Raw genomic sequence first — 21,989 nt, 5'->3', positions numbered from 1 at the left:
TTTACTTTTTTGTACTTAATTATTTCATCGTAGTCCCATATCATTAAACCAAACAAATAAACAGAGTTCAGAATAAGTGTGAGTGATTGTGCTTTATGAATTATTTCTAATATGCCTCTAAAAAAACCAAACCAAAACCATCCCAACTTAACAACCAAATTTAAAAATCTGGGATAAATCTATCAAAAAGCCCAAACCACTGAGTTCCTACAACATTAGCAAGAACAAGGTTTCAGAAAGATGCAACAGTGTGATTACATTTTGAATTTTGACATTTTTAAGTCTTTACTTTCATTGATATAGGGTAATTAATTTTTACACCCCCTTTTTTTTTCTGTAGATCACAGCAGAAATCAAATCATCAAGTGTGAGTGAGTGATTACCCATGCTTACTCTAAACGGCAGACAACACAAGTTACAGAAACCTGGACCAAGACTACAGTAGTTTACAAAATGTAAAACAATGTTAACAGATATGCCTTCTTTAGGATAATACATAAGTAGGGTTTTAGGAACTTTACACCAATAGCTCATTTCAGACTATGCAGTGTTTTCTCCTCCCTTCCAGAGGTCTGTGAAATAAAGTGGTAAACATGTTCTCTTCAATATTCAGTTCAGTAAGAGTTTAGTTGCAAAAAGATTATACTTGCATAAATATAAAAACACATGATAAAGCAAAATATTTTTAATTAGTAAGCCAATCATAAATAAATTCACCTAAAATTAACAGAAGCAGCAGCTGTGTTCTTTCTACATGGACACTTTTTTTAGCACGTTTTAATAGTCAACTTCATTGTCTAGCCTGGGACAAAACAATTCATCATTGAGCACTCAACAATTCTGCACACTGAGCTAAGTCTTTTTTTAGTTACATTTTTTACATTTTCTTTACAAATGTAATATTTATGTACATTATATATTTTATTTCTACAATTGATGTACTTTACTGAAACTCTACAACTTTCACAGGGAATTCGCTGAAGTCTTTAGTAAATATGAATCATTCCTTTTAAAAAGAAATTCATATAAACAACCAACATACAGCACTGCCCTTTGACATCTCTTAAGAATTTGGATCTGGAAGGGCTACTATAATAAATGTACGAAAAAAAGCTTTACCTAATTGTATATTTCGTTAAGAAATATCATCCCACACAGCTACATAAATTCACCAGCTTGCAATAAACAGAGCACCATACCGCTGCACAACTGGAAACGTGTATAAACCAATTTAAAGTTTACTAGTGAAACAGCTTCATCACTCCTAGCACTTTTAGACTGAAGCAAATCTGCAAAATTCTTTTGGAAATGTATACTTCTTTAGCTGTAAAGCTTCCAAAACAGTGCTGGTCACTGTATATTGTGAAGAACAAGTATCCACTTCTGTAACTTCTCATACGCTTCTCTTGGCCCATGCTTCTATCTGAAGTCAGAATCTTTCTTCTATTTATTCCTTGTTCACTTACAAATCTGCTGTTGAATATTAAGTAAGAATTCATAATATGAGAAAGCTGCTTCTGTCCGATCCTCAATTAAATGCTGAAAAAAATCTGTTTTGGCAGGGTTCTCATCTCTGAAAGAAGAGAGGAAGGTATTTTAGTCCAAACATTGAGCAAAAAGCCCCTGTAAATTCAAGCAGAGGCATAAGTTCTAATGAATTGCTTACTGTCCTTTCGAGTCTAAATTCCATCCAAAGATACTACAATTGCAAATAATCCAAAGTTTAGAAGAAAACCCTGGAGTTTGTAACACACTATCAAACAAGAGAATCTTTTTAAGAGGTATAAAATGGTACAAAAGTGGGTGAAATAGCATTTCTGAGTAAGAAAGTCATCATACTGTCTTAAAATGTGATCTCCCATCAGGCTCAGTAAACTGAGTACTCTAGAGCCAACAAATGTAAACTCAAGTATAAACATTTTATAGAATATAAACTTCTTTAAGCAAGCCATGGCTTGAAAAGGCTTCAGAACTTGCCTTGTATCATAAATCAGCTGCGGTCCTATAGAGCTCAGTAACAAATACATACAATTATTAAGCCATTTACAGATTATTAACCTTACTTGAATTTTTTTTTTTTATATGTATGTATTGAAATTATAAAAGCTATACTGGAAATTAACCTGGTTAACCCCGTTGATCATAAGGATATCCACTGCTTTAGTATATTCTTAGCAATATAAAAACGTGTAACTAATTCCTACCAATAAAACTATTAGTAACTGAATTTACAGTAGATTCAAAGATGACCTTTGCTGCTAAGGGATTTTAGATAACAGCACTATATCAACTGGAAAGAGGATGTTATTCAGTTTCTTCCGGGTCAGATATTCCCACTTTTCATCAGTGTCAATTAGAAATTGTAAATACAAGTTGCTAATAATTACTCAGTATCTAACAGAAATACTTACTTTATTACTTGAAGAACTGGGCTTAAAGGTCTACTGTCTCTAAGCCAAGATATAAAAGATCGTGTCCTTTCTGAAGAAAGTGCATCTACCTCAGGAAGCTGTGTCTGGTTGAAGGTAATGGAAAGAAGTCATCATCTTTTATTATCAAAACTATTTTAAAAAATAGATCCTGATAGTCATAACATAACCCAAGCCACAATTTCTATTAAGAAATTACCAACCAGGGATTACATATACACATTTTTTTCTTCAGCTTAAAGTACAAAAATTCAGTAATATCTGTTCTGTAGGAAGCAGTAGATCTTTAACTTAAATTGCCTTTTAAGTGCAAAAGATTTTAGAAAGCAAGCTTATTTAAAAAGTCATCTTTTCAAAATGCTGCTTTCACAGTTTTCTTGCCTTTATCTTCCCCTGTCAATCAAGTTCCTACATGTTGCATTTTGCATCACTGAAAAGATGAACAAAACATGAAGTGAAATCTGAATTGCAAGCAAATTTCAACACAAAGATTATACTGGACTATCTGGTTGGGGAATGAGCTGAAAAAAATAGTATTAAAAAAAATTCGAGCCATTCACTGAGCTAAATATACAAACTCTTAGGCCGACATAGCCTTTTAAGACAATTAATGCAACATAAAAGAATTGATTACAGATTTAAAAGTGGTTCCATTGCTACCTTTGTAACAAATGAATGGAAGACAATTTAAAAGCACAGATAACTTTTATGTTATTTTTTTCTCTCATTTTCATTATAATAAATGCTATATAACCATTGAAAAAAGTTATCATCCTTTCTTTATCCAAGTTCTTTGTGAAAACTCTGCCAACTAATACCATCAGCTGATCAGAAGGGAGAGTTTTAAATTGCTAATACAAGCAAAATACAAAACTCTGAACAAGCAGTCCAATTTTACAGTAGTCTTAAAGCTCACCACTCTTAACCTGTTCTTATAATTACCACTTGTCACTTACTTTTCCCCTTCATACTACGCAAGCTTTATAAGCAGGAAATACCTTCCTATGTGTTTCTACAATGACTAACACACTTTTGGTACTATCTGAATATAACCATTCAATTCTGAACTCTTCCAGAGTGTCTTAAAAAGGGCCCATCCTTACCCACCACTTGTTGACATTTTGGAATCACTACCCACAGAAGAGGGGTCTTCTCTTTAATTGCTCCTCCATTTCACGCACAAGACTATAGGTATAGGTTATAACATAGAAACCCCTCCACCAAAACATACATCCAAGGGTCTTTGATGTTCTAATAGCTAAAAGCGTTTCTTTTTAACATTGACTCAAGGCTTGAAGATGAGCAAAACTTAGCTCTTACCCTTTACTTACAGGCCTATCACGTCATACTATAGACTTGGTAACTTACACCAGCTTCAGAGAGCACAAGGCTTCTGAAAACCATGATATCAATAAAATAACTCTAATCTTAACAATTAACATGTCTGAATAGATAATTTGTGCATTCATTCTATGAAATTCCACCCTATTCTTGTGAGCCCACACGTATTTCCATAAAAATAATAAAAAGCAATAATGTCACAGAACAATTTTTTGGCATTCCATGAATGCCAAAATTTACATGTTTACATTCTTTCCGTGAAAGCATTTGACAACTTTTATCTGTCTCCTATGAAGTTGTCAAGAGGCTAGAAGGTATCCAATAAACCCCCTCTAATTCATAGTTGCATAATTAAAAACTGAAAATGCAAAAAAAAAAAAGATTAAATATAGATTCTAAATGTAATCACTATACAGTACAGCTCATTAAGACGCCTACCATTTTCTGTGGTACTGACGCGTAGTTTGGGTATCCAAGGACATCTTTTATGAAGTTGTTATCACAGTTTTTTCCAATCCAAATGTAAAAAATCTGTAAGATGTCAGCATCAGTTTTAGTAAAGGCCTTGCATACATTTTAGAGAGACAAGTGATGACGTAACTGAAATAATACCAGAATAATACCTTTCATGCAAATGAATCACTTGAGAGCTCCAGTTGCAAGTCATATATACACACACCTCTATATTCATTATTTGTACATTTGCTTAGTAATATATTGGTAGCATTTGGAATAATATCATTAAATGTAAAAAAAAAAAAGGTAGAATGCAAATACTGGAAGAATGAGGATGCAGAACACATCTATATTGGAACAGTTAATGCGCTAACTTCTCATGTTACCTCTTCAACTGAAAAACCTAAAATTTTATAAAGTCACACCACTGTGTCAGTTACTGACTCCCCAATCTAAACAAGTCATAGTAAAGCATCAATTATGAAAACACTTTATAGTAGTTATTTCAGACATCTGGAGACAGAAGCTAGTTTGACATTCTGTCGTGGTTTAACCCCAGGTGGCAACTAAGCACCACACAGCCACTCGCTCACTCCCGCCCAGTGGGATGGGGGGGAGAATCGGAAGAGTAAAAGGGAGAAAACTCGTGGGTTGAGATAAAAGCAGTTTTATAGGCCAAGCAAAAGCCACGCACACAAGTAAAGCAAAACAAGGAATTCATTCACTGCTTCCCATCGGCAGGCAGGTGTGCAGCCATCCCCAGGAAAGCAGGGCTCCATCCCACCTAACGGTTACTTGGGAAGACAAACGCCATCACTCCGAACGTCCCCCCCTTCCTTTTTCTTCCCCCAGCTTTATATGCTGAGCATGATGTCATATGGTACGGAATATCCCTTGGGTCAGTTGGGGTCAGCTGTCCCGGCTGTGTCCCCTCCCAGCTTCTTGTGCCCCCCCAGCCTGCTCGCTGGTGGGGTGAGCAGCAGCAAAGGCCTTGACCCTGTGTAAGCCCTGCTCAGCAATAACGAAAACATCCCTGTGTTATCAACACTGTTTCCAGCACAAATCCAAAACATAGCCCCACACTAGCTTCTGTGAAGAAAATTAAGTCTATCCCAGCCAAACCCAGCATACATTCACACTCAGTCCCTGAACTCATACAAGGTTTAAAGCACTTTCTAGACTGCCATTAGAGAAGCATAATGTTTTATCACGTTATTCGAGTAGCATAATGCTTTATCGAATTAAGCGTGTTTTAGTATAATTTCTATGAATACCTTAAACTATACCTACAGATTTTGTTCACTCCCCACAATTCCCTCACTCTTGCAACTCTTATGTCACACAAGCCACAAATCATAAAACCACTTATATCTGTGCGTAATCAAGAAGGTTCCTGCATGAATGAGAAGTGCTTTGTTAGACAGACTGTAGTACATACAATTTAATAACGATTAAGAGAAATTTTGGAAAATGGAAATCCATTATTTCCAGGAAAAAAAACCCCAAACCTTAATATAAAATCTTGGTATATTCTGACCAGTCTAGCATGAAAAAAAAATTAACCTCTGAAGCCTTAATATGCAACCTGAAAGATACTCCTCAAGCCTTTCGCTGGAACACAGATTACTTTAAGAAAAAAGAAAAAAAAGAAAAAAAAAAAGGAATGTGTGAAACTGGTAACTTACTGAACCACAATCCATAAGAAAAGCTCCTTCTCTTGTCAACTTCTCTGCAGACAACTTCTGAAGAGGTGGCTGAGGAACAACTCTGTCATTTACATGTATTGTACTCTGTAACCAAAAACAATACTCAGTAACACTAGAATATAAATAAATCCTACTTTTATCTTAACCAGGTAAAATAAAACAGGAAAAAACCCACTGTTAATCTCTAGAAAAATTCTGAGGATTCTCATGTAAGAAAACACCATACGAAGCCTAGAAAATTATTATTATTGAACAATTCTAGACTGTTACTTAACCTAAAGGCTACTTTATTACCTAAAAAAGAATAATGCAAGTTCATTTAAGTTGCGTACGTAACATTTCTCATGCTATAGATGCCAAACTTTCAAAAGCATTCTAGTGTTTACACTTAAGTTTTCTATAAATAACCTCCATTCAACTTCAACCACCTGCATTCAACTTCACTAGAAATGTTGCAAGAGGAGAAAAACATCAAATTCTACTCCCTATAAGGGTTCACTATTTTACTGCATTCAAGTAACAAAGTTCCCTGATTTAACATTCTGCCTGAAGCAAGGGTTTGTCCATGGAGCACTATGACTCACCTGATTAAACAATCTGGCTGTTAGCAATGACATTATTAAAAGATAGCCCCCTTCCTCACCAGCAATAAAAACAAACAAAACCAATAAAAACCCCCAAACCCCCAGTATTTTCAGATTAAAGCTGCTTCCTCCTACAATACAAAAATAGGCTGAATATCTATTAAGAATCTGTGAAGCATTAATAATGTAGGGAAAAAATAATCTAGAGACTAAGCACATCTCCACATGGTAAAAGATTATTAAAAAAAAAAACCACTATTTTAAAAATTCCATATTATAATGCAATAGATTAGAAGCTTTTTGGGATTTATGCATACTGATGAAAAATCAAGCTACTCAATTTCACTTGGGAAAGTTCCAGGCTTTACTTAATGCTCTCAAGAATCAAGTGTTAAGAGAAAAGACCACCAGCAAAAACATGTAAAAAAAATTTCTGTAATATATATTATAGAATTTTCTAAAGAAACAAATTTAAGAACAGCCTCTGTCACAAATACTTTAAACTGAAGTAGTACTAAATAGCAGATTAGCACTCTCGTATAAAATTTAAAATGTGGTTTGTCAATTAATTTCACTTACTTTTCCAAAGCTAGTGACTAACAACCTCATGAAAACTTACTTAAAAAAACAACTTATTTTTGCAATTACAACTAACTTTGACGTTAAATAAAATTCCATCTTACTTCTTACTGTTAAAAAATGCATCCATTTCCTAGGCTACCTCTGTAAAAGGCGAACTAATAAAACCTTGCTTTGTACGTGAAATACTGCCTCAGTCTGATCATGACCACCTAGAAGTAGAATTCTGTTTCATCCACATCAGTCTGAGAAACCACTGGAAGTTTGTTATTGCAGGCAACTTTATCTGGTTTCAGCATACAAAACCTAGAATCCTTCACCAAATCTACTTCATCCATTTCCCCCAGACAGTTCTAAAACACAAAACCACATTGGAGATGTTTCCAATGCGTACAATCTTCTCTGCTTTCTTTGTGTAACAGAAAAATTATTGTGGTCATTGAAACAAGGTGAAGTAAAACCACAGTTCTGCTCATAACACACTACTGTAGTTGCAACTCAAAACTTGAAAAATAAATGTTTTTCTTGATTTTTTTATAACTTATGGAAAATGCTCAGTTTATATTACAGTAACAGCTTTAAATTACTGCAGCACATCAGGTTTAACAGACCATTAACACTAGAAAATGTTATAAAACAGGCTTCATACATTACCTCATCAATCAACTTGTCTATTCTGTACAAGTTGGGATGTATCATTTTCATCAAATGAACAAGAGGCTGGCTCTTCATCTGGCACATTGCATATACGCGATCATCCAAGCGTGTACTTGTGCCTGTTCTAAATGCTTTCTGTAAGAGAACAGCATTGTTACTCCAATAAATCCTATATTTTATGTCACATCTAAACAATGTTATTTCAAATTTTTTGAAAGTGTCAAGCAAAGAAAGCAAAGCTTTTGTAAAGAAATGTATCTTATTGAGATACATTAGAATCTTAATCAAATACAACTTGAATACAATACCTCTTAAAACTTAATCCATTCTTCCTCCTTAGTGATGAAGGAGAATAAAAAAATTTCCTCCCACTTTGTGTAAAATTTGTATGTGATTGGGCCAGCATTTCTCATTTTTATTCTTGACAAATGTTACCGGTCTGTGAAACTCACCAATGCAAGATATCATGGGAAGATATGAGCCTAGCAGAGTTCAAAAAAGATACTTCTGTGGATAAGATTAATTCTGATTTTATATTAGTAAGAATTAAATGTTAAGGAAAGCTTTGGAAGGGAAATGTACTTTCATACTTTATAGCAGAAACTAGCCTCTCATAGGGTAAAGTTTATTTTGTAACTCTCTCCTCGATTTTTCAGATCTCCTTTAGAAGCAAATCAGTAAACAATCGCTGTTAGAAGCAACACAATGGAGTAAGCACATATTCTGATTCAATGGAGAATATTCCTATAATCAAAGTTCATATTCACTTCCACAACAAAGCTAATACATCAGTCCTCTTGGCTGCCACAAGCATTTTTGTTTCTCTGTCTCTCAGGCTTTTTTATTATTGTTAAAAAAGATAATAAAAAAAACCCTAAATAACTTCTCAGCTACTCTTACTTCTCTCTTCTACACAGATCCTCTTGATAATAAATGGTTTGTTTTTACCCAACCATTAACTGCATTACTTATGCAAGTACTGAAGAAGTCCTAATCAGTATATTAGAAACTGAAGTAATCACTAAGCCAAAGAAAATAAGTTATTATGATTGGATTTCTTACCAAACATACATAAAGGTTTACTCACTATAAGAAAACAAAGAACTGTCAGACATTAATCTCTGAGATGTATTGGTAACAAAACCCTGCAGTAAGATCTTGTTTTATTTTTAAGTATGATGTTTGGTAATACAAAAAATTAAAAAAAACCCCCAAAGTAGTAATTACTTCTATGTGAACTTTAAACTATATCACTTCAGTTTCTGTAACAGATTTCATTGTATCTCCATGGAAACTCATTCTCCCCCTTGGTACTTTAAAGTAAAAAGTATATGCATTGAAAGATATTTGACTTGTTTTTTCTTCATAAAATAAAATTGAAGAAGTACTAATAAGCGGCTTCCAACAGTCTTTGCGGGCAACACCAATTAGCTGCCAAAATCTGAGAAATGCTAGTTGTTAGAATATATATATTATTTTAATTGTAAAACAAAATAAGACAAAATATAAAAAATTCAAAATCAAGTAAACCAATAAACTGTTCAGGCACTAATCTTTTACAATAAGCTAACAGTCATCTTTTACATGAAAGTTCCTGTAAGCTTGAAGAAGATAACCTGATTTTCTTAATTTTAGAAGAGTGCAGACATTGCTTGACCTAGAGCTGAAGAATTCCTCAAATGGAACAATGAATTAAAAATCAAACATTAATCCACTAGATTATACATACCTGTTTGAGAAGGGCCAAAATATACAGTGGAAACAGCTTGAGGGAATTTGGTGCTATCAGCATGGACTGCTGCAGATTTGAGGCAGTTGACATGTATGCTGCCAAGGAGTCTACCACAGCATTAACTAAGGCATCTCTTGCATCCGAAAGACTAGATGATACTGAGCGATCCACAGCTGTTGGGTTAGAAGGATACAAGAAGTTACTAGAGTTGGCCTCGTTCATTCCCTTGAATTTTGAAAATGTTAGTTGTGCTTCTGGGTGATATTTTAAGATTTAAAAAAAACCCCACACCTGTGGTCCTAACTTTTTTTAGGAGTAAATAAGACTATTGCCCATACAGAAACGCACTTTCATGATGCTTAAAAAAAATACAGCGTGGCTGATCTCCACTCCCTACTCTTGGAGAATTTAAAAAAAATCTTTAAAAATGTGATATCTACTCAAGACTAAATATAAATCCTGTTTTAAGCCTTATACAAATAAGTTATTGCTGAAATTCTCTGCTGTCCTACCTCCAAGATAAGATTTGCAGCAATTATTTTTGATTTTTTTTTTTTTTTTCACAAGAAATGTCTTCCATTATTTCAGTGGCATAATTATGATTAGTGTAAATGAAGCTTCATCTTTCTCTGCTGAGAAAGGACTGCAAATCCTTTGGTTGGAGGAAGCCACCTGCTGGACTGAATGTACATTTAAGATGAGATACAGAAGTACTATTTATTTCTTCTAATTCATTTGACTATTAATATACAACATAGCATATACTAAAATGCTGCACAGAGTCATACACGTTCAATGGCAGAGATCAGTCTATGAAACAGCTACTTATGACGCACAAGCAGGGGATAAGTAAGAATCCTCAAACCAGCAACAGGATAGAAGCATAGAAACTAATGCATATCTCTGATACGCTGTTGTCAGAAGTTCCCTTTTAGTCTCCAGCAACTCACTAAACTGAATCACTCTGTTTCTTAAGTAATCGTAGAATGCTGAAGTCTGAGATAAAAACCATGATGTTGATGATACAAAAATGAGAGTTTTTATCCAAGTGTGTTATGATTCTTTGTCCTTCAATAAACTCGAGAGAACAATGTAAGAAGGCTCCTTTTAAAAGATTAGAGTCAACTGAGTATTCAGGCTAAGGAAGATTTCAGTTAATAGTTTTGGTATAACTTTGAATTTGTCATCTTTTGTATTCTCTGGTTTAGGTGTGCTCCACTCCAGCCTTTTTTCTACAATACCTAGGCTTTATTCACTACTTCATTTAAACTGCTGGCAAAATTAAGAACATATAAAAAGATATTTGAATCTTCCTGGTCTGTACTCACCCATGTTTGCCAAGAGGCATACAACTGCTTGTACATCCGCTCCTGCATATACATCAGCCAGTGAACTTACTACAGGCAAGCAAAGTGTGTGCACTCGAATTCGACGTTCACCTAATAAAAATAAGTAGAACTCATTGTACAATATTTCCTGGTAGAGGTATACAAATTCAGTCATTACAGTGTAGCTCCTCTCATGTAAGATGCACTCATTTTGTAAAAACACACCAGTCAGGAAATTGCTGTAACACTATCTCCTGTTCCCGTCTCAACCTATTCAAACTCTGCAACGCTCTAAGGCATTCAACTTACGAATCAGCACACGTTCATAACACAAACTAGCTTATAACACCCACAATAAGTGTCTTGATGCTACAAATGAAGTACATTGATTCCCATCCCAAAATTCTGTGCCACCTTCACTACAGAAAGTAGCTGCTATTCTTTATGGCCATCCAATGTCCTAGCAACTCGCTCCAATCCATCATGGATCTGTGATTTTGGACAAAGTGCATGCCAAAGATGTTACTGCTTATAACGATGGTATGCCTTTTAAGTAAAGGAATCTTGCTGAATCAACTCTATGTAAGATGGAGATAAATTACATTTTGCCATCAAAGTAGAGTTTATAAAGATTTACATTACGTGATTAACTGCCAAGTAAGATCACTAGCTTTGACAAGATTCCCCTAGGGTATAGAGAACAACAAAAGGCTGTGGAACTAACTACAAAAACATTGTTAGAAAAAGAAACAAAAAGCCCAGCGGCCAACACATTTGACTTTATTTACCTTTGCTGGAAGTATACAAAAGAGCTGTTTGAAAACAAACCAAAGATGTGTCAGTCAGACTTTCCTCGATGGACATTTGCACTGCAAATCCAGCATCAGGATTGACATTGGCAAGGGACAATAAATCCGTAGATCGTACAAAAAAGTTCCCATGAAAAGTGTGTATTGAAAGACCTAGAAGCAGATTAAATAATTCAGAGTGAGGTTAAAACAGCATGAAAAAAACTTCCAATCAATAATTAAAACCCACAGCCCTCAAGCTATGTTCAAGAAAACAGTAAAAATACTTATTCTATCACACAGAATCAATTATGTGAGTCATTGGACATTTCAGCATGATCCTGTAGAGTTCATGTTCAATTCTGAACACTCCAAACTGAACGATGCCCTTACACTACACATGTCAACTTAGTTGAAGTGAGATGGCGCCATCTTAAGTTAAAAAAAAATAAAATGGCAAAAGCTAACATAACCTATATAAAGAAGGCAGGTATCTTGCTCTTCAGTGAAAGACAAACAACCTGAAATCTAATGTCGCTAAAGATTAAGCACATTCAAAATGATAGTTAACATGCTTACACCAACTTTTCCACACAAATCAGTATTTAAAACATACCTTTTGTACATCTTATGCGCATAACGGCTTCAAATCCAATCTTTCTTGTAAGGTATCTTTTAAGGTCTTTTTCCAACTTTTCGGCCTGAGCAGGATTATGGCTACGATGGAAAGATGGATAGTAATAGATGCATCCAGCAGAGTACTTGGACATGCAAGCTGTGAAGGAGGGAAAGATATGGTTAAGAGGTAAAACTGTAACGTGAAGTCAGGATACAAAAATTGTGTCCAAGCTTCTGCAAGTCTATGTGCATCTTTTTCTTGATATGACTCATATCTGTAGGACAACGAGAACCGGCCCAGACTCAGGCCACTGAAGACAGTGATGAGTCACCTCAATACACAATTATCTAATTATACACTTAATTCTACAAGCATGCTACCTTTGGCAACTAACACAGGAGCGCATGCAGAAATATTTAATGGTGTAGAGGCAAAATTAAGTGTGTGCGCAGAGACAAATCTTGGTTTAATACTGAAAGATGAGAACTCTGTTCTACCCCTATGATTAAATTTTATTAATTCCTTGCCATCTGGCTGTTTCCTGTTCTTGAGCAGGAAAGTACCTTCTTGTTTAAAATTGTGAAATCCCAGAATAAGTTGTCCGATGCTACCAACCCTGTACTCCTGTTGTTTACTGCTATCAACTTCAAAGCCAATTCCTTTGCAGCATTAGCTGCATTTACAGAAGTTCAAAAAGATTTACATGATTTAAGAATTCCTGAAGTAGCCTGTGCTTCTGAAGAAAGACAACAATGTTGAAAGAACGAATGCATACATTAGGTACTCCTTACCAAGAGAAGCTAGATCAGAATATTGTGAACTTAAGAGAAATAAATCCACAGCAGTCTGCTGGCCTGAGCAATCCAGTGCCAACTTCTTATAAAAATCCGTTGCTGGACCAAGATGCTGGACCACCTTTGGTGAATAAATTATACAGGAAAGAGTTAAGACAATGATCGTGCTCTCTTAAGTCTTCATGGAACAAGAGACATACTATTCAGTAGCAAAGTATCATAAGGATGTTTCCTTTAAACAAGAATTTATAGGCATTTCCACCTGCAGAAATTATTTTCCTTATGCTCCTTATTCTTTTAGATTGTATTTACAAGCAGTTATGATTCTACTTTCAAGGAAGTTTATGTTCTCATACAAATAAACATTCGTGTAACTATGTAACACTTACTGGACGCTGCAAACTACAAAGCCATAAAATAATAAGAAATCATGTTTTAGGTCTACAGTTTAATATATCCACACTTTGGTTCAAAACCCAGGTTGATATTAACCGAGTCAGAGATATTTGCAGCTTCTTTTGCTTCCCAAGAAAAGCTATGGACCAAAGGCCCAAAAGACAGCTCATGCACTTTGAAACAAGTAATGCCACACATACATGTATAAACTAGTGATGTGCATGGACACAGACATTGAATAATTAAAATTTAGTGAACTACTATAAACAAAAAACAAGAGTTTATCTGCAGAACTATGCAAGTTGGAAAGACACGGCCAGTCCCTAGTCTCACGAGATGAATATTAAAGGAGTTTTTTGTACCTTTGTGCTTGACCTTTGATTGGGATCTTCTCTGGAATGCAAAAGCCCTGCTCCCAAAGATGGTAACTGAGTTTGAAACACTGATATCCGACCACCCGTTGGAGACATCAGTTTAAACGCAGCCTGAAGAGCAGGGCCCAATGCACTGTGTGTTTCTCTTGTATTGGTGAACATATTTGGTAACGCATTCAATAGATCTTTTATCAGCTGCAGAACAGATCGAAAGGTGTTTGTGAGATTTTGCAAGGTTGAGATTTTCTGCTATTTCTAAAAAGCTGTATTGCCATAACTGAAATGGAACAATCAGTACCAAATATTTCAGCTTAGTTTCAACACACTAAGGAAAACAAAGTCAATTTTAAAAACTATGATGCATCAAACAAACAACATGTAATACTTCTATAATTAAAAAGTAGCATTGGAATTACATATTACGAAGATAGGCTTGAATTCCAAGTTTAAAAACAACCTCCATTTTGAACATTTAACTCTAAATTCAGTGATTAATTTTGAGAAATCATACCTCTTTGCTTTCATGGAGATTTACAAGTAAACTATCTGGTGTAGGTAGGAAAATATCTGTAGGGAGAATGGAAAAAAAAGCATTTTATTATAGAAAAAAAATTACATTAAAATAGAACAAAACATTTCACTGCCCACTGCTATACGTACCATGAAATACAGTCTACTTTTCTGATACGTACATTAGAGAGAATAATATAGTCTATACAAAGCTTGTTTTATTCAAAGCAAAATTAAAATTTGAATTTCACTTTGTAACCACCAGCTACTCTGTAGTTAGTGTAAGATTATTTTTTAGAAATATATTCCCTATACATTCAATAAAATTTACTTAAAACCAGAATGTTTGCGAGATTCTAATCTTTCTTCTGGGAAAAAAAGTAGCTTCTCAAAAATTTAGAATTTAGTTTCCATTTTCTTTTTACTTACCATCAATATCTGAGACAATCAGCATCTGAGGCTGAGATAAACCTTCTTGCAAGTTGTAAAACTGAACAGTGCTGTCAAATGTTATGAACCCTATTCTTGTTCTCGAGTCTCCAGGCAGCCTAAAGCATTAAAAAATAAACTATTAAGCCCTTGATTTGTCTCTCAAGACACATACATATACACAGCTCCTGCTGATGTTAGCAGAAGCTCATGTATAAGGGGTGAAGGGAGAACAAAAGAAAGGAGATCTAAAACATGAATACAAGTAATATTTCTTCAGTATTTTCTGAAAAGCTGGGGTAATGATACAGTTTACAAGACTAAATGTTACAGATAAGCACTCACTAATATATTGATATTTTGTTCCAAGACAGAACTTCGTAGGTTCATTTAAACATTACGCTGACCCATGAAAGAATGTAGCCTTCTCAGATCTTCAATAGAAAATAGCGCATTCTGCTCTTTCATAATTAAAAAAAAAACAACCCACTTACTAATGTAGTTACAGAGCACTTACAGCTCTAAACCAAAATCTCATGTGGACCATATTCCTACGTATGGCATTAAAAATAGAAAAAGACAAACTAAATGGGATTCCTCACATAAGACATAAAACATCAGCAAGTGCTGAAAACCATAATGGTGAGCAAAGGCAATAGAGGCAAATATTGTTATTACCATCTGGGTATATAAATTAACTAGCTGTACTGATTTTCCTATAGACTTTGCATAGGATTTTATCAATTTTCCTAAAATAATTCAGCATGTTTCTGAGAATCTGTTGACAAAATACCTGTAAAGATCTGAACAAAGAAAGACTAAGCCAATAAATGTAGGTGAAGAATTTTATTGTACATGTTGGTGTCTTTATCAGAAATTAAAATCAAGTTTCCCAAGAAAAACCTGTAGAAAACAATTTTCAGAGTGAGGCCTCCACAGGATGCAAATTAGTTTTCAAAAGACATGAGCATAGTGAAGTTTATCAGCCCTCCCTCAAAAAACACCAACAATCCCATACATGCTGTTCCAGTGCAAAAATGAGAAGAGATAGAGCACGGCACAGGTAGATCTACCTAACTTATCTAAAAAAACCAAACTGACAACTCAATTCACTTAGGCAGTCTCACACTAGTGGTTACAACATTCCAGTATGCAGCACCTCAGCTGTTTCAGCACAAGAACCAGCCAATTTAATCTCTGTAATTGAGTTATTTTTGTTGGTCTTGGCAGGGGGGAAGAGCACACTTCATAGATGTTTGTACAATCAACATGAAGTTGATAGAAGTTACAACTAAATATTCTTTGCAGACACATAAGTAAATTATTTGCAGATCCACTTTTAATCACATGCAAGGAAGATACCTCTCATGTAAATTGCTTCAACAGATGTTTTTTTCGGGGGTGTGTGTGTGTGTGTGTGTGTGATTTTTTTTGCTTGGTTGGTGGTTCGGTTTTTTTTTTTTTGGTTGGTTTTTTTAGACACGTAAGTTGCATTTCAGCACCTCAGGCAACAGGACTTCTGTCCTTTAGGGACAGAATGTTTAAACACTACATGCAAGTTTTCTGCAAAACTGTAGGTTAGTATTTTTCATACTAACACATTAGCTAATTTGAAAAGGTTATTTATATTCTTACTTGTCTAGGTTTTCCAGCAATGACTGGCAGACTATTGTCAAATATCCAGCCTCCACTGCATTATGAGACACATCTAAAACAAATAAATATACCGCAGGCTGAGGAGGACGAAGCTACAAAGTAAAAAAATAAAAATAAAAAAAATGTTCAAAAATCATATTTAAAGAAATGTTAAAAATGATTAGTCATTAGAAAGGGAAGTGGGAAAAGGGAATACTTAGAAAAATGCAAGGTATACATTATGCAATAAAACTGATTTACTAAGAGTCATGTGGATAGACTTAACCACAACTGCCAGTGGTTAATAATTCCCATTCATAATAAGCATACAACATTATGCTTCAGAACAGAAATTGGATAATTTTAGTCTCTCCTTCCAGCAGACAACTCAAACATGACTCTCTGATGCCAGATATGGAATTCACTCTTCAAAACACCACTGTTCTTTCAGGATGTGGACAATGTGATCCATTAAATGGCGTTAAAATATTCTACCTACATCCTTTTCCGAACCATATAACAAGCTGTATTTATTCATGGCCAAATGTCTTGGTCACAGTGTTTCAACTCAAAGACAAGAGAACAATTTATTTTTGCTGTTGTTAATAATGTCATTATGAACAGGGCCTTTTCCCAGGCCTTGTTTATCATTCTTGGAGACAGGACTACTATCACAGCAATTGTAGGTTGACTCCTAGTTAGAATCGTTTCTGTCACAATTACTAACTAAAAATTTGAACCCAACTTAATTTGCTCATTCCATTACTGGTCTTTCCAAACCTCTTCAAAATGAGGGAGAAACCCAGAAACACATTGCATCAGACTCAAACCAGACTATGCCACATTAAACTACACTGGACGATTATACACATCGCAATTGCCTTTAATTGACAAGTCGCTGAATATCTACACTTGCCAGCATTCAAAATAAATACAAATCTTAACTATTCTTTGGTGTTAAGAGGACCTTCACAGGAAAATTAATACACACCATTGGAGTAACATGCAACATTAATTTCAAACACATTCATATTAACATGCAATTTTTGAAGTTCACATAAAAACTTTTTTTACCATATAGTCCGAGGAAGCAATGAATTCTACTGTAGAATTTTGGACCTCTGGCCGTTTGTGAGGTTCTCCGTAAGATCGTGTCAGAGGATTATACATAAATTCTTCAGGAACTATAAATTTTTTTTTTTCCCCCCACAAAAAAAAAATTATATATTTGTCAGCAAATAAAACCATTATGGCAGCTACAAGTGAACTAGTGCAGACATATTTGAATTATCACTAACAACAGAAAAAAAATGCACATTAAGGATATGTAAAACATACTAACATTTCAAGTATCCCAAGCAACATCAAAGTTAAACCTTCTTTTGTTTCCAGTTATTTATCTTAAACAGCAGTATTTCCCTCACTTTAGAACACCAATGCAAATAGAGCATTTCACAACAACAAGCTTCAACCTGTATTGTTTCTTATAACCTCTGGCCTGGATTGCAGACAGTATTAACTGTCATCGTGTTTCCATTTGCATATTGCAACAGCAGTCAATGGAGGAAGTTGGTTTCATTATACAAGTAATCAGGATAATACGATTACATTTTTTTAGTCTCCCAGAATATTGCAAAACAACGTTTTGCTTCAGAAAATGCACAGCATATCTGACTTACGATCCAGAGATTTTAAAAAACATCTTAAGAACACTGTCATTTTAATCTATGTTTTAATCTAAAGTATCCCGTGGACTGATATGATGCAAATACTTGAGATTCTAAAAATGCAAGCATCTCCTGCTACAAAAAAAAAAAAACAAAAACAAAAAAACCCACAAAACCCAAACACTTACCATCATTAACTCTATAGCACAGATTGCATTTCCACCTCCTTTGATCAATGAAAGAAACAAAAGGGTTGATATATGTCCTGCAGGATCTGCACCTCACTATTGTGCTTGATGTTATTACTGGTAATTGCTAAAAAGAAACAATAGAAAGCTGCAATGAAGGTATGTAATACAATTGGTGGAACACATTAATATGCAGTACAGTGTATAAAATCTTCCTAAGACTAGATATTCTATCATCTTTCCTTTTACCTTTTTAGCTCATTTTCATACAGAGTAATAATGATGCCTATTAAAAATATCCTCCCCTTTAAAATCAGAAGAAATAATATTCAATTACTGTCTTAATCCAATCTCACAAATCAAAGATGTACTAAGATTTTTAATGGAACTACTTTAAATTACATCATTAGTATAACAGAGCTACGATGGTAAGAGAAATTATGAAAGACAGGACAACTTTGGGCGACTAAATATGACAGACAGCAAATCTTACACAAAGAACACCCAGTATATAAAAAAGTCGTATCAGACAGTTATTCACCTTTCTACATACAAATGAATTAGATGGAGAGGAGTTGCTTAACAGTTATGAACGCAGCTTCAATCTTACATTGTGCTTACCTTCTAGTGACAGCATTTATCATGCCAGTAATACATTCAACATGAGCACCTCTTTTCAAGAGGGCACTAAACACCTTTTCAAGAGGTATCTGACAGTTCTGAGCCCAACACACAGAGTAGTAATTCAGAGCTTCAGCGAACCACAGGCAAAGATTTCCAACAATAAGGAAAATTTTTTTAACAACTTGTCCAAAGCTTCTCCCTTATGAATTTCAATGAAATAGCAATTTCAAGGCTTTTTGCCCCCTCCTTGTCTTTAAGTCCCAAACAATTTTTGCTACTTCTGTTAAATTTAGGACTTATAGTTCACTATATTTTATTGTTTGAACAAAAATAGGACAAACACATATATTAAATACATACACTAAAAAAAAAGTAATCTACTTTACCGTTAGGTCTCTGAAGGGATGTAGCAACAAACCCAAAGGAAGCTTAGCTTTGTTTAACAAAGCCTGTGTTTGTGGAATATTTGTTAATGTACATCGAAATGAGCTGAAAGGAAATAAAAACATTATGTTGAAAATGAAATTTTAAAAGATGTTAAAAATATTGTGTTAACACCTGATTTTAAAGAATTTTGAAATTTAAGAAATCCTATGTTTTACAAAGCTGATTTAATAAACAGAATTAATGCAAGGAGATTAAAAAGCCTCCTAAAGAAACAAAAAAATACTCCCCCACTCCCCAATTTAGTAGTTCAGCAATGCAAGTATACCAAAACGAACTTGCAATAAAGAGATAAAACTGCTTTAGGTACAACGCTCAATGTAAAATGATGTATTTTTATTCATTATAAAGATTTTCTGGGTGAAGGAACTAAAGAAGGAACACAGTATTTACTAGTTCTCAGAAAGTAATATGTATATAAGAAAACAGTAGAAACGGATCTCAAATACTGAGAGTCAAAATCTTTTCTTTTGTGTATGTAAAGTGGAGAATGGACTTAAAGTTAAATAAAAGGCACTAAAAAACCCCAGTGCACGCATAGCGCTGTCCAAAGTGTTCCACATCTAAGAATGATTTCCAGACCCCCAGTTTTCTGATTTCTGGTGGGACCATGCATTGTCACTAGGGCAAAAAGCTGAGCTAATTTGGGGCAAAGAATAAAATTTCTTTTGGAATTAGAATTAAGATCTTTAGAGGACAGCAATTTCTCTTGTACCTAGCTGCACTTGACTTGGGATAGTAGATAATACTGCTTAATGTTAATTAGAGGTGAAAGGATACATCATGATTGTGGGATTACCATAATAAAATATACTCACAGTTTATTCAGTGTATTTGGGCATGATCATCATAATTGTCTGGAAAAAAATGCTATGCAATATTACAAAAATATTCTATGAAATGTACTGGATAACATTAAGGTGTTTATTAATACTTCTTTTTAGATGGATAAAACAAGGCAAAGATTAAGCAGGTTTCTTAATCTTTTAATAAGTGAGCTACACTCACACTGCATATAATATATTCTGATGGCAGGACAGTTTCAACATTTGTGTAACGATGCAGAGGACAAACTTATTTTCAAGTGAAATGGGTTATATTAGCTCATCACAAAGATTTAAAGTCAGGAGTCAGTTTAGACATTTTTTGACACTTTAAATAATTATTAGTGACTTAAAAATGTAAGATGCTGTTCTAGTCACAGTACACTTACTCTGGACTGCAGTTTAATTTCCTAAGATCAGAATTCAAGTTAGGCACAGGTGCTGGAACTGAAGATACAGGCAAAATATTTCTATCTTGCGTAAGGTTTACTGGTCTCAAGCTTTCTGGCTGCTGAGAATGCTGTAGACTTAATCCTCCTATGGAAGAGGACAGCTGGTTCACACCTGGATATTGCTGAAAAAAGTAAGAGCATTGCAAATGAGTAAACACACAATCATGCTTAAATAACCACGTTAAATCGTCTTGTAATCCCAATTCTTCCAGACACGTATTAAAAAAAGATACAGCAGTAGTTAGTAACAAACCCGAACAAACAAGAGTTGTATAGTACAAATTTAAAAATGCTAAGACAAATGTGACATACCTTCCAAATATATATCATTAGACAAAATTCAAATTCATGATACAAATCAACATTGGAAGTCGCACATAATCCTTCAAGCTTTCCAGGCGTCAGAAAACGAGTTACTAGAAAGGCTGACAATTTTTTCACTCTTCAAAGATGTTACAATGTTTCCAAGTTACAGAAACTGTTGTTATCTATTTATTTTTAAATTAAAACAAAACACCATAGAAGAGGTGAAAAGGTTAGGTTGGAAGGCACCTTTGAGGTCTGGTAGTCCAACCCCCTGCTCAAGCAAGGCTAACTTCAAGTTAGATCAGGTTGCTCATAGCCTTGTCCAGCTGAGTTCTGAAGGACTGAAGATTTCACAGCACAATCTGTTCTAGTGCTTCCCCACTCCCATTCTGAAGAATTTTCTCCTTATATGTCCAACCAGAATTTCAATTGCTGCAACTTGTAATTGCTGTTTTTTGTTCTTTTACTGTGTACTCCTGAAAAGAGCTTAACTCCATCTCTCATTATAGTGAAGATGAAGCTAAGTCTTCCAAGTTAAAAAAAAAAAAAAAAAAAAGAAAAAAAACCCAACCAAACATTTCCTCCAGGTCACATTTCACATTACCTCCATAACAGTGAAAGCATTCCTGGATGTTATATGCTAACTTACGATACTACACTCAGATCAGTAAGGAATTTTGATCACCTACAACAGCAGCATCAATACATTTGCCAGCTGGGCCTTATTTCAGAGAGGGGATTTGTAAATCAGTACATTTTCTACACCCCTTCACACACACACTTCTCTGCACTGCTTCAGCATTTGTATTTTGCCTCAGCGCCTGCCTCTTCTTCACATTTCACTGCTCTTGGGTGACTCACATGCACAACGGGAGCCAGGTGATGGTATACAACTTCTTCGGCGCTTGGCGCTCTCTTTACCAGGAAAACAGAGCAGATGCAGGCAGCCTGCTCCGCCACACACACAGCACGAGCTCTACAGAGCTCTTTCATCTGGACCCCGTGCCATCCCTTGCTCGTGAAGTGATTTAATGATTGAGATCATTGCCCATAGTAGTGCTCTGATCAAACGTGTATTTGCTGATCAAGTACTTCATTATTCTTCTTCATGGTTTTCTATCAATAAA

At 34.8% G+C, this 21,989-nt stretch overlaps 1 protein-coding gene across 5 annotated transcripts in view; it reads right to left on the bottom strand.

Annotated features, from left to right (window-relative positions):
* Positions 1-254: 254 nt before the first annotated feature.
* The window catches only part of SEC24B (SEC24 homolog B, COPII component), a 48,523-nt gene continuing 26,788 nt past the window's right edge, over positions 255-21,989 (bottom strand). For 2 of the 5 annotated variants that reach the window (XM_087736012.1, XM_087736013.1), the window contains 18 exons: positions 20,494-20,678; positions 19,223-19,325; positions 18,213-18,339; positions 17,432-17,541; positions 16,358-16,470; positions 14,723-14,841; positions 14,295-14,350; positions 13,772-13,978; positions 13,011-13,134; positions 12,217-12,375; positions 11,601-11,774; positions 10,813-10,923; positions 9,482-9,657; positions 7,750-7,887; positions 5,912-6,016; positions 4,209-4,301; positions 2,412-2,515; positions 255-1,573 (listed from right to left, as the gene is read on the bottom strand). In XM_087736012.1, coding sequence (XP_087592138.1) covers positions 1,459-1,573; positions 2,412-2,515; positions 4,209-4,301; positions 5,912-6,016; positions 7,750-7,887; positions 9,482-9,657; positions 10,813-10,923; positions 11,601-11,774; positions 12,217-12,375; positions 13,011-13,134; positions 13,772-13,978; positions 14,295-14,350; positions 14,723-14,841; positions 16,358-16,470; positions 17,432-17,541; positions 18,213-18,339; positions 19,223-19,325; positions 20,494-20,678 — 2,319 coding nt within the window. In that variant the 3' untranslated portion in view covers positions 255-1,458. Of the gene's footprint in view, positions 1,574-2,411; positions 2,516-4,208; positions 4,302-4,920; positions 5,235-5,911; positions 6,017-7,749; positions 7,888-9,481; positions 9,658-10,812; positions 10,924-11,600; positions 11,775-12,216; positions 12,376-13,010; positions 13,135-13,771; positions 13,979-14,294; positions 14,351-14,722; positions 14,842-16,357; positions 16,471-17,431; positions 17,542-18,212; positions 18,340-19,222; positions 19,326-20,493; positions 20,679-21,989 lie in introns of those variants that run through there. The other 3 variants (XM_087736015.1, XR_015699594.1, XR_015699595.1) reach the window with 3 other exon arrangements.

This window comes from Nipponia nippon, unplaced genomic scaffold (assembly GCF_047370975.1).
Source record: "Nipponia nippon isolate SJK-2023a ecotype South Korea unplaced genomic scaffold, ASM4737097v1 scaffold_6, whole genome shotgun sequence".
In the NCBI taxonomy this organism is placed as follows: Eukaryota; Metazoa; Chordata; class Aves; order Pelecaniformes; family Threskiornithidae; genus Nipponia; species Nipponia nippon.
The sequence above is the reverse complement of the archived record's forward strand: the minus strand, read 5'-3'. Positions and strand labels throughout refer to the sequence as shown.